Source organism: Mastacembelus armatus, chromosome 8, assembly GCF_900324485.2.
Source record: "Mastacembelus armatus chromosome 8, fMasArm1.2, whole genome shotgun sequence".
NCBI lineage: Eukaryota > Metazoa > Chordata > Actinopteri > Synbranchiformes > Mastacembelidae > Mastacembelus > Mastacembelus armatus.
In genome coordinates, this window is record NC_046640.1 from 21,947,433 (window position 1) to 21,964,603 (window position 17,171).

At 49.5% G+C, this 17,171-nt stretch overlaps 1 protein-coding gene across 6 annotated transcripts in view; it reads right to left on the reverse strand.

The window, feature by feature from the left end:
* LOC113140658 (RNA binding protein fox-1 homolog 2-like) overlaps window positions 1-16,191 on the reverse strand; it is a 37,006-nt gene extending 20,815 nt beyond the window's left edge. For 2 of the 6 annotated variants that reach the window (XR_003296670.1, XM_026324550.1), the window contains exons 1-2: window positions 14,187-16,191; window positions 5,860-5,910 (exon numbers count right to left, since the gene is read on the reverse strand). Coding sequence is in view for 4 of the 6 variants with exons in the window: in XM_026324550.1 (XP_026180335.1) it covers window positions 5,860-5,910; window positions 14,187-14,444 (309 nt within the window). In the remaining 2 variants the exon portion in view is untranslated. The remainder of the gene's footprint in view (window positions 1-5,859; window positions 5,911-14,186) is intronic. The other 4 variants (XM_026324553.1, XM_026324549.1, XM_026324552.1 and 1 more) reach the window with 4 other exon arrangements.
* Window positions 16,192-17,171: the final 980 nt, after the last annotated feature.

Consider the following 17,171-nt stretch of genomic DNA (forward strand, 5'->3'; position numbering starts at 1 on the left):
TGTTTTACTGTGGTGAAACTGTACAGTGCTAATTTGCTGCAGATGCAGAAAGGTTGGGGAGTCCTGCAGAAGCTGAAACAGGAATCAGCTGCACTGACGCTGCTGCAGTCTGAGCCGGGGTACAGCGTGTGCAGAGGTACGGGGCTGTTTATCATGCAGGATTAGATAACCTGGGAAATACTGCAGACAGTAAGGGCTCTGTGCATCACTTCGCTTTTTCTGTGCACGTATGTGCGCTCTGGTGTGAAGTACCGTGGAGTGTTTTCACACCTCGACCCGCTGCGTTCTGCCTCGGGCAGCAGCAGTTAGAGCTGCGTTAATGTTGGACAGCAGCATCATGGCTGCTCAGGCGGAGAGAGGAGAGTTCCCCTGACGTGGGGCGGTCGCACAGGGCATCAGGCCTGAGGACTCTGCTCTCTGGGAACAGCTCAGACTGTTTTAAGATGCAGGTCTGTCACTCTCTAATGTGAGCATCTAAACACACAAAGAGATAACTATAATAAATGAAGCCAAACACAGTTAAACTTCAGCAAAACAAACCTGACAATTTGTGCAGCTGCACAATTCAGTCCGTTTCTCACGCACGTGCAGCTTCACCCCCACAAACAGATTCACCCACAAGCCTGAGTGTAACAGATTTGGGTGGGGATCCCTTGTAAATTCCTTGAAGGCCAGTTGTCGTACGGTGGAGGTGGAACAGTTAGTCAGCCTGCTCTGCTCAGCACTACACAGGCGGGCCAGAGACACATCAGGGTGCAGAGCACATGTGCACATACGTGTTCAGATGAGCAGACAAACCGACACACTGCTGCCAAGCGTGCCATCCTGCTGCAGAGCTCACACAACAACCAGAGCAACTAAGCTGATTTGTCACTGAATAATATCAAGATGGAGGATTCGCCCAGAGCTGGGCAAGACTAAAGCGTGACGGGTTATTTTTAGGGCCACATGTGCAAAACAACTGGGAAAGAAAAGTCCTCCAGCACATGAAAGGCATATTTTAAACACAGGTTATCCCACACAGCCGCAGACTGAGTGTAAGGTGCTTCAGAGACGCAGCAATAATCAGTCTGACCACTGACAGAACAAGTGGACCTGATCACTTCACCACGTTATCAGAAAGGCAAACAAACAGAGAGAGACAGAGAGAGAGTCGGCCTGTGGCTGGACTAAAACGCAATCACAGAACAACCAGCCGCACGGACTCAACTGTGATATTGCTCCACTAAAAATAAACATTAGAATTAATCAAATCCACTGATTGTACCTTAGCTCCTACCTTAGCGTGACCATATGCAGCTCCCAGTAACTATTATCCTCAGTCGGTGCTAGAGAGCTGCTAACCCTGCAGCAGATAATTTACAGAGGGAGGTGTGACTGGTCATGGGTCACCTTAAAGTGCATTCCCATATGGGACTGACCCCCCTCACCCCCTTTAGTCAATACCACCAGCTTCCATTTGGCATCGTTCTCCTGGAGGATGAATAATGTGTTTTGCTTACAGCTGTTCACACCTGCAGGGGGAGGAAAATAGATCTGACAGAAACGCTGCTTGGCTTTGGTGTGAAAGTCTGAACATGCATTTGAATAATACAGTCATTACAGAATCTTTATATATATGATTAATAAACCTCACAGGAGTTCGACCTGCAGCCTCTTAACTATTTCAGATACTGACCAAATAAAGCAACAAATTTTACAAAGCTGCATCACCTGTTGAACCTTCAGCATAAACACAGCACCGACCAGCGTCGCCTTAAAACGTCCGTGCGGTTCTGTTACCAAGGAAGTGTGGCTTTATATTCCTTAACACAAAGTGTGTGTCTGAAAAAGTGAACAGGGGTTTGTAGAGAACTAGGAACCTCCATGTGTGTGCAGGAACAACTGTGCCTTGGCACCTGTCTCTTTCAGTTTGCACACAGATGAGGTTTAACCTGCATGGACAGCTTGGATGACAAAGTGGAGCTGTGCACCCTCTGTGCACGTGCACACACACACACACACACACACACACATATATATATATGAGATATATATGACACGACGCAGTGTGCAATCAGCACTCAGAACATGCAACATCCACAGTACATGCATGTCAACACAGGCAGTGGAAGCAGCTGCTATTACATGTCTGCATGCATGGACCTCCCAGTCCCAACACCCCCTGAGGCCCAGAGGAGCCTGCAACCAGGGAGCAGGGCGTGCTCGAACAGAGCCAGAGAGCAGTTCCCATCCTCAGGCTGTGTCTCTGCTAAAGTACCACAGACACTCCCACCATATGCTAAGAGCACACACAGACTGTCTAAACATTATCTGCCATAATGTAAAGAAAATATTTGAACACAGCAGCACTGTCACCCTGCAGTCCTCCTGCACACATGCATCTCCCTGCACGTCATCTCTACTCCAGTGACACTTAGACAGAATGTTGGATATTTCCAGCAGCCGTCATTTCATCAATAAGAATCCTGGATGCAAGGAGTTAAAAAGTGAAGCAGAGCTGCAGGGACAAGCCCTGCTGTGCGCCTGATGCTCTGCCAACTATCTGACAAAGGCCTCACCTGGGCCAAGACACAGCAAACCAGAGGCCGCACCATAACAGCACAGCCTCTATCAGCAAACCAAATAATCCTCAACATTCACTCTTGTTTTCCTGATCCTGTAAATCTCGGCGCGTCCAGAAAGTAGATCAGCTCTGCTCTGGAAGTGAACTTACCGGCAGCATTGCGGGGTAGTACAGCCCCATCATTGTTAGATCAAGAGGAAGAACAGCTGACCAGCTCGGCACTTTCCGTCTCCTGTCCTCTTCCCCCTGAGTCTCTGCTTCTCCTCCAGTTCCTCCTCTCCTCCGTCTGTGCTCTAGGACCATGAGCTGCCGATGGCTTCGCTCCACGTCCGTCTCTCACATTCAAATTCTCCCTCGTTCACTCCCTCTTCCTCCGCCTTCCCTTCACCGGCGTCCCTTCGTCCACGTCTCCGGCACACAAGCCTGGTCTGCCTGTCACCCTGTGCCTCTCTTCTCTTCGTCTCCCCGGCCCTGCTGCTCTGATCCCCCCCGGGCCTTTCTGTCTCTTCTCTCCTCCTCTCTCTCTTCTCTTTGCTCTGCGTCTGTCATTCACATGCTCCCCCTGCTTCGTCTTGTTCCCGCCCCTCTTTTAAAACTTTCCCTCCCACTCAGCCTCGGTCCCTCCTATCTATCAAAGCATCCATCCTTCCATGTAAACCTGAGTCTGGATGGAGTCAAGAAGCTGCGGCTGTTGGGTCTTCAAACCCTCACACAGGAAGCCAGAAGACAGTGGCTGTGTGCGAGTACACAACACGACGGCGACCCCACTGCATTGCAGCTTTTTTCTGTTGATGATTTATTTACCGTGTTGCAGCCAGTCAGCTCCAACGCGCAGCTGGAGGCAGGCCGGTCGGCAGACGGCTGGGTAAGCTAGCTGCTACATCCCCATCTATCTGCTGCAGCTGCAGTCTTCACACACAAGGAGGTGTCACAAATCTGAAGGAGCACCGGGTATCTAAAACCCGAACCTCAACCTGAACCTGAATCACGCTGCACTGCGCCTCTTTCATCACTCGCCCTCCACTGTATTGTTAGGAAGTGCTTAATTTGCAGAGATGAGAGTGCAGTTCCTTGCACTGCATTTCATATGGGAGGGTCTGGACTCTGCGGGGAAAAAAAAAAAAAGACCTGATGCCAAGCTTTCAGACATCTGCTGAGTCTGGCTAGAACTGGGTCCAGAGGGCTGGAGGGAGGGCAAGATAAGAGGTGGGGAACAGGGGTAAAAAGAAGACAGCTGGCCTGGCAGCGGGAGGGGGTGAGGGCAGAGGGGCAGTGGATGCTAGCGAGAGATAACAGGATGGGGAGATAAATGGATAAAGGGCTGGGTGAAAAAAGAGCGAGGGATGACAGGATTAGGGATGTAAGTGAGGAGGATGAGAGGATGAATAGGGGGATGATCTGAGGATTAAGCGCATGGGCCGAACACAGAGATAAACACCCACAGTCGCACAAACACATCCACATAATGTACACACAGATGTGCCGCAACCACACTCATGCTGCTTCACCTTGGCTGACACACACACACACACACACACACACACTCAAACAAAAAGCCTATATCCATCCCACACTCATCACAGTATTCAAACAAAGGCCTGCTCCTTCAAACCACCACCTCCACATAATCATTAACTATTCTGCAGAAACAACACAGGACATTTTCAGGTGAACCCTAATAACCGACGTGACCCGCGGTTGTTTTTAAATATTTCACAAAAAGGCCCGTTTGTGTTTCTTCTATCATTTCTAGGAGCACATGTACGGTGCCACGGGTCAGAACGGCCACACACACACACCCACGCTGACCTCGCACACACTCACGCTGACCTCACACACACACCCACAGGGGCCTGTCACCATTTAACGCACTCATGTTGACACAGGCAGAGCTACAGGCAGTTCAAACATACCCGACGTAAGACAGGAGCATTACCGAGACAAATGTACTGCAGCGACGAACAAGCCGATCCAGCTAAACTAGCCTCATCAGGCTCCATTTGCATTACAACCAGCAGCCCGTTGGCTGGAGCCTCCCAGTTTGTGTGCTCAAGGGCAGAATACATTAACAGGAGGGACTTTTAAATCATTTATAAAACACAGGCAGCGCCGAGCGTTGGCTCTGAATTTAACAGATGACAAGGGGAGTTCAGACGTCCTGCAGATCACCGGCGCTCTCCGTCCAGATGTTTGTCTTACAAGCAGATGAACCCATGTGGGGTAGGGCCACAGCTGGAGCGCGAGTCTGCTCGAACTGAGCAACTCACTATTACGTGATGTGGTGCGTAGCAGGCAAAATAACTTGCTTCCATTTCTGTTTCACCTCTGCTCCACTTCTCCTCAGCCTCCTGTTATTTCTTGCAACACACGAAGGAAAGATGGAAATCCTGGACACGAGGGACAGGAACAGAAATCTGCATGAAATTCACTTTAAACCCGAGCACTCGCACTCTCACTCTCACTCTCACAGAGTGATATTCCCACGTCAGGAGATACAGGAGGAGCAGGAGTGTGGAGAGGAGAAAAGAGGAGGATACATCCCGTGTCGTGACATGGGGAAGGAGCCTGGGGGCGAGCAGGCTCACAGACCAACACCCCCCTCCTGTGGCACTGCCAGAGAGCTGCACACAACCTCCCCATCCACAGGCCTTTCTCTTAAAACACACACATCCACAACATGAGCCGGTCTGAGCCGCTCCGTCTGCTCCGCCGCTCAAGGGGAGATAAGAAAAGAGTCAGCTGCTCGTATAAGGCGCTCATTACTGAGAGCGGTGTGCACGGGGACACGCCTCCAACGGGAAAGAGAGAGACAGAAAGGCAGGAAAAGAGAGGAAGGTGAAGCAGCACCGCCTGTGGAGCATGAGCAGCTTAGCTTAAAGAAGGTGGAGGCATAATTTCTCTCTGCTTTTGAGGGTCGAGCCTTTGAAAGAGAAGCTCAGGCAGCAGCTCCTCTTTCATCAGTTCTTCTAACGGCTGACGCAGACTGCACAGGAAGTTCAGAACTGTCTCGATAATGACGCTGTCACAGAACAGAACCGGACTCGTCTGGTCTAGAAGAATTAACGAAGGTGTAAATGTGCCAAGTGGTGTGTCCAATATTTAGTGTACTGTTTGACCAGCTGTGGTTGTTTTAAATGTGCAGACATACAAATACATTTTGATCGATCGCTCGATCGAGCAGCGTGTCCAGGCGGCTGAAAACTGGGGTATCTCAAGTGATTCCAGTTTTCTGCATGACATTATTTTATTAATTTATTGTTACAGAGGTTTGCAAGCACTTGCTAATCTCTTACCTGGCCGTGAGGTGGGTATCCATGGAAACCAGGGTTTAAAGGCTCATTGTTCTGCAGGAGACAGGAGGGAAGAGAGCGGGGTAAGTGCATGGGCTTTTGAATGTGAGTGGATGCAACATGATAGTTTCAAACTTTTACATTTCAGCTAAAATGCCCTCTCAGACACAACAACCTCAACCTGGCCTGTTTTCAAACCACCTCACTGCCACAGTCTGTCTCTGTAAAACACATTTTAAAATATATTCACACATCAGTGATGTTCAGGCAGTGGCGAAGTCCAAACAGGGCCTGGATTCAGTTAAGAGCCTGTGTGGACGCCATCACTGCAGCTAACCAATCAGAATCCACTAGCAGAGCGTTATCCCCCCCCCCCCAATCGTTCCTCATCGCCCCTGTCCCAGAAACCAGTGTTGTGGTTAACTGCTCTGTAATTACTTTTAATTAGATTATATCTGTCTCTCTGTCCTCGCTCTTTTCTCTCCGACTTCTTTCTCTGTGGCATTTTGCTCCGGCACGAGGAGCCATTGTGTGCTGCAGAGCGAGGTGAGGAGGAGGAGGAGGAGGAGGAGGCAGGAAGACAAAGAGGAGGAAGGAGGGAGCAGGGGGAAGAGCTGGAACAATGGGGAAAGTTAAAGCCAAATGATATTTTGATATTTTGACAGCAGTGAGAGACGGTACCGGCACAGTGCAGCCCGCTGGCAAGCCATGCAGAGAAAACATGGCCGCCCAGTGAGACTAATGCCTCAGTGAGGAGGAGGAGGAGGAGGAGGAGGAGGAGGCGAAGGGAAGAGATAGGTAGGTATGTGTGGTGGGGATCTACTGTGTCGCCGCCTCAACCTGCTCCTCCATTGAGCAAACAGCTTGAGTGTGGGCTGTTTAATGACGGGGCCAGGTCTGACTTAACCTCCAGGACCTGACCCCGCTTCCTGATATTCATCCAGCCAATCGGGGACAAGCGTCTGAGACAGAGGGGCCACGGTGACAGCAGACCGACACAGTTCACGCAAACATACAGACAACAGCGGCAGCTTAATGAACTCTTGGTGAGAGTGTGGAGATGTGGCAGTTAGAGCTAAAAACAGATGTGGTGATGATGATGATGATGATGATGGAGTGTCTAGACGCTGTGGGCCAGAGAGACGCTGAAGGGAAATAAAGAGTGTGAGACCAGATGAAAAGAAAAGGTAAAAAATGAGAAAGAAATGTTTTTCTTTTGATGCTCAGTAAACTCTGAGTGTGTGTGTGTGTGTGTGTGTGTGTGTGTGTGTTTGTGCAGAGTCTGAAACAGCCCTTTCTTTGTCTCCACTCTCCACTTCCTGCTTCGTCTGGAACCAATTTCCCCCTCGTGCCCCGTCCCCAGGGGGAACGCTCTCCGCGGTGCGCTGCATTTACAGGGAACGACAGGCTCATATTCAGCAACACACGGAAGCTGCCGAACGCGGCACAGATGGAAACGCAGAGGAGAATCTCAAATCAACGCAGCCTCGGGCAGCGTCGGCAGGAATGAGGAAACTCTTCCTATTTTAAATAAAAAGAGATGCATGGTGGGAACTACCCACGCTGCATTTCAAACTGGACTGAAGTGGTAATGTGGTTTCAGGGCAGCACAAACCGGAGAACGGTGCTCGTTCGGTTGCAGCTCTGTAAAAACACACACAGCTACAGGAGAAGTCAGAGCGGAGAAACAAAACGGAGGAATGCCAGAGAAATCCAAACCAAAATTATCCCCAACCATCAAATTATAGAGTCACTGTTTGTTCTACAGAGCAGAAGAAAGAGGAGGCGGAGGAGGAGCCTCAGAACATCTGGAATCAATCTGTCGGCAGGAGACGAGGGTGGGGGAGCGGGACACATGGATGGATGGGGGAAGGACAGAGCAGAAAGAAAGAAAGAAAGAAAGAGAGAGGAGAACAAGATGAAAAATCAGGGCAGAGACAGACGCTCAGGACGAGGAATGTGGGGAAGAAGACGACCAAAGCCAAGAACAGGCAGAGAAACAGAAAACAGTCAAACTTTTGTGAAATGGAGACAATGAGTCATAAGCGAAGAATGCCACGTGATTTGTGTTTTCTTAAGGGGTGGGGGAAGGGATCGGGGGTCTGAACTTGATACCAACTTTTCAGACACACTCCCTTTCCCATATGGCTTTGCTTTTAAGCATATTATGTGCCTGCGTGTCCCGAGACGTCTTACGCTCAACATTCATGCCTGCCCAGCTTGTTTTTTCAAAATAAATAAGTGAAAAATGAAGGCCGTGGTTTAAAAGCTGCACTTCTGCAAGTTTCCATTAAGTTAATTCCATATAGTTTGTGAGCGAGGAGGAGGCTTTGAAGCCGGCGGCTGGAAAAACCAGTCACAAACACAGAAACACAGTCCCTCCCTCGCTGTCCCCCTCTCCGACTCCACGGAGGGCAAAACTTAAGGGCGTCTCTCGTTTATTTTCTCTCTCTCGTTTGCTATTTTAGGAGAAGGAAAGAAGCCCGGGGAGTTGCTGGAGCAGGGGGAAGAGAAAAGGGGCAGCAGTGGTGAAGGGAGGCGAAATGACATGAGGTCAACAGATGGTGAGAGGGGAGAGGGGCAGCAGGAGGAGGGGAGCGGGGTAATTAAGGGGGCTCCTGAACAGAACTGCCTGAGGACGTGGACTGCGCCAGTGTCTGACTTTCAGCTTTCAGGCCTTATACAAAAACCACCAAAAGTAAGAGAAACCTCACATGACGCCACCAACGCGTCGGTACACAAACAAACAAGATCCCTATTTACTCTGCCGTCACACTACTTTCACCAGCCTCCCTGACTTAAAACATGAAACCCTCTCTCCTCACAAACATCAGGCTCCAACCTTTACCTGCTGATGCTTCTTAGCCGCCCAAAGTATCAGCAAACTCAACAGAACAGCAGGAAGCGAAGCTGGAATGGGGGGGGGCACAGTGAGAGGATCAAACACAGCCAGCACATAATTCAGACAGTGGAGGAGGAGGAATTAACAGAACAGGCCGCAGGGCAGAGGACACAGAGTGATGGATGTGAGCTGTCAGCGTGACATGACCAAACGGTACATCACAGCCCAACACGAGGACGACGAACGCAGAGGAAGGTTGGAAAACGGGCTGGTGCAGATTTCCACCCAGTGACAGAAATAAGTGTGTGTCACGCTCAGAGTCGGGTTATAAAAACCTGGTGCGCCACAAAGCGTCTCTGAGCCGAATCCACACAGGACGACGGAGGAGGAGGCCGCAGCAGATCCGGGTTCACAAAGTCGGGGACAGACACATTCGTTTTGTGGTTTCTGCCTCTTTCACTCACTGTCTGAAAGAGCAGGAGTCACAGACACGAGGAAAGACACCGACACTGATCTCTCCGTCCAGAATTGATTCATTTGGATTCAACTTACAACAAGTCAGCTGTTAGTGTTTATCTCAATATTTTCATGCATTATTTCACAAAGTCGTTGGGTCAAAACATCTTGTGGCAGCGAATCCGAGGAAACTGATTACAAAAAAAAATCCTCGAAGCAAATTCTTTCCCTCGAGTATTTGTTTAATTACTATCACTTGTGTTATTGGGCCTGCTCCGCATAGGGATCACTGTTCCACACGGACCGTAATCACTGTCGCACAACACATTTCAGTATTACAAGTTAGTCCTATGGCAGAGAGCGAGAAATGTCCGTAAAAGGTCTAAAGTCTGGGATCGTTTCAAACTTAAATAAGACGACAACACGGTGCGATGCGTGTTTTGTAAAGTAGAACCGGAGAACCACAATAACACTTCGTCAATGCTTCAACATCTGGACAGAAACCATCCGGTCGTGAACCAGACCGGCTCACCCAGCGGAGGTAACGTCATTTTAAGGTAACATGTCGTTCACACAACAGTATTAATGTGTAAAAACGCAAAAGCCAATTTTATCCGATTAATCGCTGAAATATTCTGTAGAACACTCGACTCCAAAAATGATGGACAGCTGCAGCCCTGGTGACCACCTCCTCTGACCACAGCTGGCCTGGAGTTAAGAACATACAGGTGCTGATCCCTCTACACACCTGCAGGAACACACAGCCTGTTTTCCAGAAAAGACAAATATAGCGATCTGCTTCTCAACCATCGCTCTGTATCTCGCAGTAAATCCAGGAATGTGAGGCTGATTTCCTGCAGCAAATATCACGCAGCAGAAACCACATCCATCTCATGATGCAAAGGGTCAAACGCTGCTCCTGCTCCACAGAAAAACCACCTTAATGTAAAGTGCGTGAGTATTATGGCTGATTCTGACAAAGATTAAATATTAGACAAAAAAAATAAGTGAACTCCAGAGGTCCACGGATCCAGCACTGCTCCTCAGGCCTCCTGCTCCACCACAAACACTTTAAACCTCCGCCCCGCTGCAGAACAAACATCTTTTACTGTATCTGCGCTGTGAAATATTCATGTGTATTTGTATTTGATTTGTTGGGTGAGATGCCTCCGTCACTGTGCTGCACAGGCTGCTGCTTTGTTTCCTGTCCCATCATTTGCCTCCTGCACCACCAGCATCCATCATGTTACAAACACATAATAAAAGAAAGTGGAACATGTTTGTTTCAGTTTTTCATTTCACGCTCCAGCTGATGACTAGTATTTTACTTTAATGACGTCTCAGATCAGAGTCCGATCGGATTAATAAAGTTTATGGACTCAAACGTCACACGACGTCCTGGACTCTCTCATGTTTCTGACACTGGGACAGTACTGAGCCACCGCCTCACCCCATGAAGCAGGAAGCACCAGAGTGACGTTTCACTGTGTGTGGGGGGGTAGATGGGAGCACATATGACAGTTTGGGGGCAGCCCCGGGGGAGGAGGCATGGAGGGTAGGGCAGCAGCAACAGGACGAGCGTTAATAAGCGAGAGGGGCGGGACCAGGCCCTGAAACTGGTGCGAGAGAGAGGGCGAGCTCTCTAATCTACTTTCTGTTTATGAACGGTGCCTTATCTCATTTTCCCTCCTTTGTGTTTGTCCAATCCTGCTGCTGCACTTGTGCGAATAAAAGACTGAAAAAGGGACAGCGAGTGTGAAAGAAAGAAAGAAAGGGAGACGGAGAAAATACGGGTTGAGCAACTTGCCTGGAATATTCAGCTTATCATCACCGGTTCAAAGGTCAAGGGTGAGCCCAGCGCGGTGCAGCGGCTCAAAGTTTAACAGCAATCATTAAACAACAGCTGGGAGGGAACCGCCAGACCTGGTGCGCCTGAGCTCGACTCTCTGCAACACGTTTTAATACACAAACCCACAACCTGACCCAGAGTCTAAGCCTCTTCTTCTCTGGACACTGACTCCAGAACACGCTCGGACTCCAGATCCAGCTCCGTGGGCACACGCTGAACTTACTACGACCATCGGGCAGCAGCTGTTAAGTTACACCAGCCAATAATCACCTTCATTATCAATTCATCTGCTGAACGTTTGGGATGTTCAAAGTGATTTCAAAAACAACCCTATCACACCTTTAGAATTCCTTGGTTGCGTTATACTGATGCTACTGTGCCTCAAACTGTGAGTTTTGTTCTGTATTAAATTTTATTGCTGCTGTTGGTAATAAAAACAAACCAAGATGAAGTTTCATTTGTGGGACAATAAAGTTTAAACTGAAGCGAATTGACCAAAATGATGTTTGTCTGTTTAGTCCAATTACAGGAAAAGTTGTATCCAGCCAGTGTTTAATATGATCAATGTTCTATTGCATTAGCAAAATACTGCCGGATTATTATCCTGAACAAAAACATTACACTTTTTTTTACATGTCTGCAAATAACAGTAATTAACCTACAGATTATATTCCCACTTCATCAATTAATGTGAAATAAAAAGCCTGTTTGCCCAAATCTCCATCGTTTGTTTACGTGGATGTAAAACAGAAAAGCAGCAGAGCAGCAGGACTCGGGGACGATTTGATATTTTTGGTTGAAAAGAGACTGAAAGGACCAAACAATCAGCAGAATATATGAGATATGATATGTCAAAACAAAGAATGGGACTGTTTTAATTATTATTCTGTGTGGAAGGTCAAATCAACAGTGACACATTTTCGCTATGGAGACATTCGTGTTCAGAAAAGTACAAACCTCTGGCACAACTTGAGAAATATTTTTAAAAGATATAAATACAGAGGAAACTTTCCTTTATAAGGGAAACGGTCGGACGGTTGTTTCAGTAACTGCAGACTTTAGAATATGTGCCAGGGGCACGTACCTGTGCACGAGTTCTCAAACTAATAGTGCTGAAACAAAAGCTGCTCACTATCTGAACTGACCTCTGTCCATTCATGTCAGGGCCCCCGCCCAACGGGCCCGTTAAAGCGATCAGTCTGCTTAATGCCCTCCCCTAAATGAGCTCTGATCTCGTTAGCGCAACACAAAGCCTCTTTCCTGCCAACGATAGGACAAATCAGCTCTGGACTACCGGACTGGACCACGGCAGGACCCAGAGGGGAAGCACCGACACCGGCAGAGAGCACCGCAAACAACAACGGGGGCAGAGGACTGGGCCGAGACACGAGGACAGAACTGGAAAATGTGGGAACTAACAGAGACATGAGTGATGGGAGATGGACTGAGAAAGGGAGAGATAATCAAAGATGGCAGAGGATGGTGATGGGGGGGGGGCAGCAGAGATAAACAGTGAACGGGGGGAGGGGTTGTCACTGAAGGCCCGAGAACCAGGAGTCAATTAGCAATCTGGAAAAATGCCGGGGGGCAGGCAGCAATCAGAGGACGGATAGAGGGGAGCTGAGGGGGGGGGGGAGTCCTGGTTTACGGTCCGGTCTGAGTGGGAAAACTGTTGGGAGCGTTTGCAGGAGCCTCCAGTCACACACACGGCGCCGCAGCCAGCGCCAGCCCTCAATGTCAATTTCTTTTTTATTTACTCTCTGCATCAGGCATCACTCCGCTCATCTCCATTCAGACGCCGTCCTGCTGCTTTATCTCCCCCCCAGCTCCTCGTGTCGCCCCCCCATCCATCACGTTCCTCTCCTCCTTTATCATGCTCCCTGATGTATGCAGGCTAATGGCTCTGATTTCCTGTCTTCTCTCTCCTTCATCCTTTATTTCTCCCTACATCTATCAATCCAGGCCACATCTGTCTGAGCGTCCTTTCTCTGCTGCAAGCAAACACACACACACACACACACACACACACACACACACACACACACACACTTTTAATCCATCTCTCTCTTCCTGTAGATGCGTCCACTTTCCACCACAGCTTTCATCCATCCATCAGCTCACAGCCTATTTCCAAACAGCCCCGATGATCAATACAACTAATGTATTGACATTCGTTCTCATCGTCACGTCATCTGTGCCGGCGGGCCGCTATCCGTCCCCTGTGGGTGCTGCACAGGACCCATTTGTCATCGCGGTGGGTCAGTCGCACAGCAATTAAATCATTTTACCAGTTCCCCGGGATTCAATTACCCACCCATGACCTCAAACGGTGCCCGCCTGCCCTTCGACTACACCTGGTGCCGCCTGCCTGGACTAAAACACCAGACGTCAGCTAAAGGACTTTCCCTTGTGAGCACTTCAAACCGTGTGCGTGTGCGTGTGTGTGCACGTGTTAGTGACGGGAACCGAACGGATCCAAAAACAGCCGGCGAGGGAGGAGCAGCCGTGCCCGGCGGCCCCCCGGTTCACCGGAACATCCACAGATTAGTTGGGCAGAGGCCTCAGCAGTCGAGTCTTGGAGGCAGGGAAGACCTGAAGCCCCCCGCTCCTCCACCACCACCAAAAGGCTCTGTTCTTTGTCTTCACTGTGGTGACCCCTCCCCCAATCCCCGCCTGCCTCTCCCTTTCAACACCTAGCTCCGACCGGGGGTGGAGGAGCACCGGGGGGGCGATTAACGGGCACATGCATCAGGGTTCGACGCCGTGACGGGCTGCAAACGGTCAAGGCCGCGTGAACCGAGCAAAGATCCCACTGTGCCTAAAGCACTGGTCCACGTCTTGTGGCCTGACGAACGGGTCTGGTCTCTGCCGGGCTGCTGCCTGGATCATATTACCTTTGTCTGGCTCGGTGTTGCTCACCCAGACCCACTGTACCACCGGCACGCTGGTGTGCAATTGATAATCCCCACATAGAGGCTGTTCTGTTTGCTGCACTGATGCCTGGTTCTGATGTTGATGACAGACGGGCCTGTCACAACAGGACCATCATCTCCTGCTGATGGAACAAAAGCTTGGGGAGAAGAAAGAGCAGGGCAGGCTGCACTTTGTTCCTGCTGCACATGGAGCTCAGGGGGATACAGATGTGAGAAATGACACCACATGTGTTTACGGTCAAAGTCCTACCTGTCCGATGTCACCAACAACAGCCCCGGTGCCGTCTATCCTGGGTCTCTTGCACTCCGCCCCGGATAAGTCGGTCAGGGCAGCGGCCGCCTGGGCGTCGGGCTCCGGGTCTCCTCGCTTCATTCCCCGGACAGCTGCTGCTGCACCCCCGGCCCCGTTTGCATGGGGTCCGGCGGCTGGATCAATGTCTCTCTCCCGGTCCATGATTCCCCGACTAACGGGAAGCATAATAGATGCGACGTCGGTCGACATTAACATCGGACGGTCAAAAGTCTCGGTTCCTGCTCGATCCTCACAATGAGACGCGGATAATGTGCAGCAGATTTTTCATCGATATTAAGCTGCTCTCTCCGATTCTGGTCCAACTCAGACTGGGCTCACACAGACCACCCGGACGGGGTTCTGGGAACGGAAACAGACCCAGTGAAGCGTCTTTCCAAAGAGGGAATCGACGCCGAACCGTGACCTATTTTAATAAAGACCACACGTCCGAGTCTCGGATGCCTGACGAGCTAATTAGCCTGCTAACGGGAGCTAGCATGCTAACGGCTCATTCCGCTAGAAACGTGACACAAATGTTGGGAATTAGCTTCGTGCGCGTTAACGCGGCTCCTTCCGAGAAATGTGCACTAAACCCTCGGGCGTCCTTCCTACCAGCGTCCCCCACCTGGAGCTCCGTATCGCACTGTGCGTTCCCGTCGCCTTCCGCCGTGGATGTGTCCGGGCGTGCGGACCCGCTTGGCTGCCGACGAGCACGGTTTCCTCTGGGCTGAGTCCCGGTTGGCGAAAGCGGTTTTGTGGAGGGAACCCGAGTGCGCCGATCCGCGGTCAGATCTGCGCACGGACCCCGGGCTGAGGAGGAGAGGTGGGCTGGTCTGAGGTCTGAGGTCTGCGTTTCCTCCTCCTCCTCCTCCTCCTCCTTCTCCGGCTCCCCCCTCTCCTGTTTCAGCCAGCATACGCTTCTATTTCCACACTAATTCCCACTAAAACATAGATTTACTGAGGGAAAACGACACACTTGTTAAAAAATAAAATAAAATATCCACGAAAACACGCAGGGGGAGGAAAAACAAAAATTAAATAAATCAAATAATAAAAGATTTAAGCTCAATTAATGTTTATATGTCCGAATGTTTTTCTCATGAGCCGAAGACAGCTGCGGATCTGCAGCCCCTCTGTGCAAAAACACAAAGCATCCACGGGTTTAAAAGCTATTTGCATGTGTTCATTCAGAAATACAATTACACGCACGGTTTGCATGTGTGTTTTTAAAGCCAGGCCAAGAAAAGCCCAACGATGAAAGCCCCTAATAACCAAAGGAACAAGGAGGAAAATAAGAAATGAGTCAAAAAGAGCAGCAAGCTGGCACCTGCAGCCTCTTCAGCTGGAATATTTTGAAGGAACCAAACGCACCACGGTCCCGTTTCTAGTCTCTTTGCGCCCCCGTGTGGGTTTTAAGTGGCAGGGAACGTTTCCATGTTGGCATATAAATAAAAATATATCAGCACCCTCTTGTGAAATTGTTGTCATGCAACTCAAACAAAGGCAACACTAATCAAACATGGCTGCTGCTGTGTGGAAAGGTTTGTAGTGGCAGAGCTGCAGTAACAAAGAGAAGAGGGGCTCATTAAACACACACACACACACACACTGATGTTTTTATCTTTGTGAGGAGACACTGCACCTTCACCATCACAACCAAATGTCTAACCTTAAATTAAACCTAATTCTAACTCAGCCCTTAACACAAAGATAGAACTACAATTACACACACACACACACACACACACACCTGTGATAAACCCTGCTCTTATTCCTCACTTCACCTGCCTCACATTGCTGTCAGTTGTGTAAAAGGTGTGTGTGTGTGTGTGTGTGTGTGTGTGTGTGTGTTTTCCCTTCCCTCTCTGCGACTCAGTCTATCGACCTCCGTCTCTGACGCCCAGCCAACCGGCACTGATGTGGAGGGGGCGGCGAGGTCACATCACTCCACACGGACGCCTTCCTGCGAAAAGTCATTACGCCCTTAATGCAGCCGCAGACCTCACAGGCCAGGTAAAGAAACAGGTGGTGACAAATAATACAGCATGATATCTGTGGGAACATCTACAGTTTCCATTTTCATCCACTGGAACCCTGAGCATGTTCTGCAAACGTCTGTAAGTGGGATGTATTTGTGTGTGTGTGTGTCACAGGGGTCAGTCTAACCCATTTGAAGGATGTCACACAGTCCCCTGATGTTTGTTTTACACCCCAAACCATTAGTCAGTCCAACAATAACAGAAGTTTTCTGAATTCTGCTTCTCAAATATGAGGATTTGTTGCTTTCCGTTGCTGTGGAAATCCAAATCCACCACCTGGGAATCAATCATCAGATTAACGAGTGTAAATAAAAACTACATGCCTGAGGCAGAAGAAGAAACAGTCGCCGCTCTGCTGGTTTGTGCATGTTGGTTTTACAGATCTCCTCAGACGACTGCAGTTTATTTAATCCGCACGAGTTCACACCAGTTTGTACATGTAACACTGACTTCACTGAAAACCACATGCACAAACCCCCCAAATCCTTTAGTCTGACACATAAGTGTCTGCACAGTTTGAGGTGGGTCTGAGAGATGAGCCTGGTTTTAAGTTTCTCACTCACATGGATGGAAAGTGGAACATCACACACACTTGGCCCTGATGTCCTGATGTCACAATGACCCATTACACAACTTCACTTCTTCAAACGGTTTCAGCACCAAGGCCTGGCCCACCTGGCATCCGGTCTGCCCCACCCCTCTATGATAAACCGCTTTCAGTTTCCTTTCTGCCTCATCTTGTGGCTCAACACATTCACAGAACTCAAACATTTGCCAAGATTTTTTTTTTCGCATTCTTTAGGTCTCATTTCCTAAAGTTTCACTTTGCCTTCCCCTCAGACCACAAGCGCGTCCCCTGCGCTCTCATTGGTTCCCACCTCACGTCAGTCACTCCTCCCAGCCG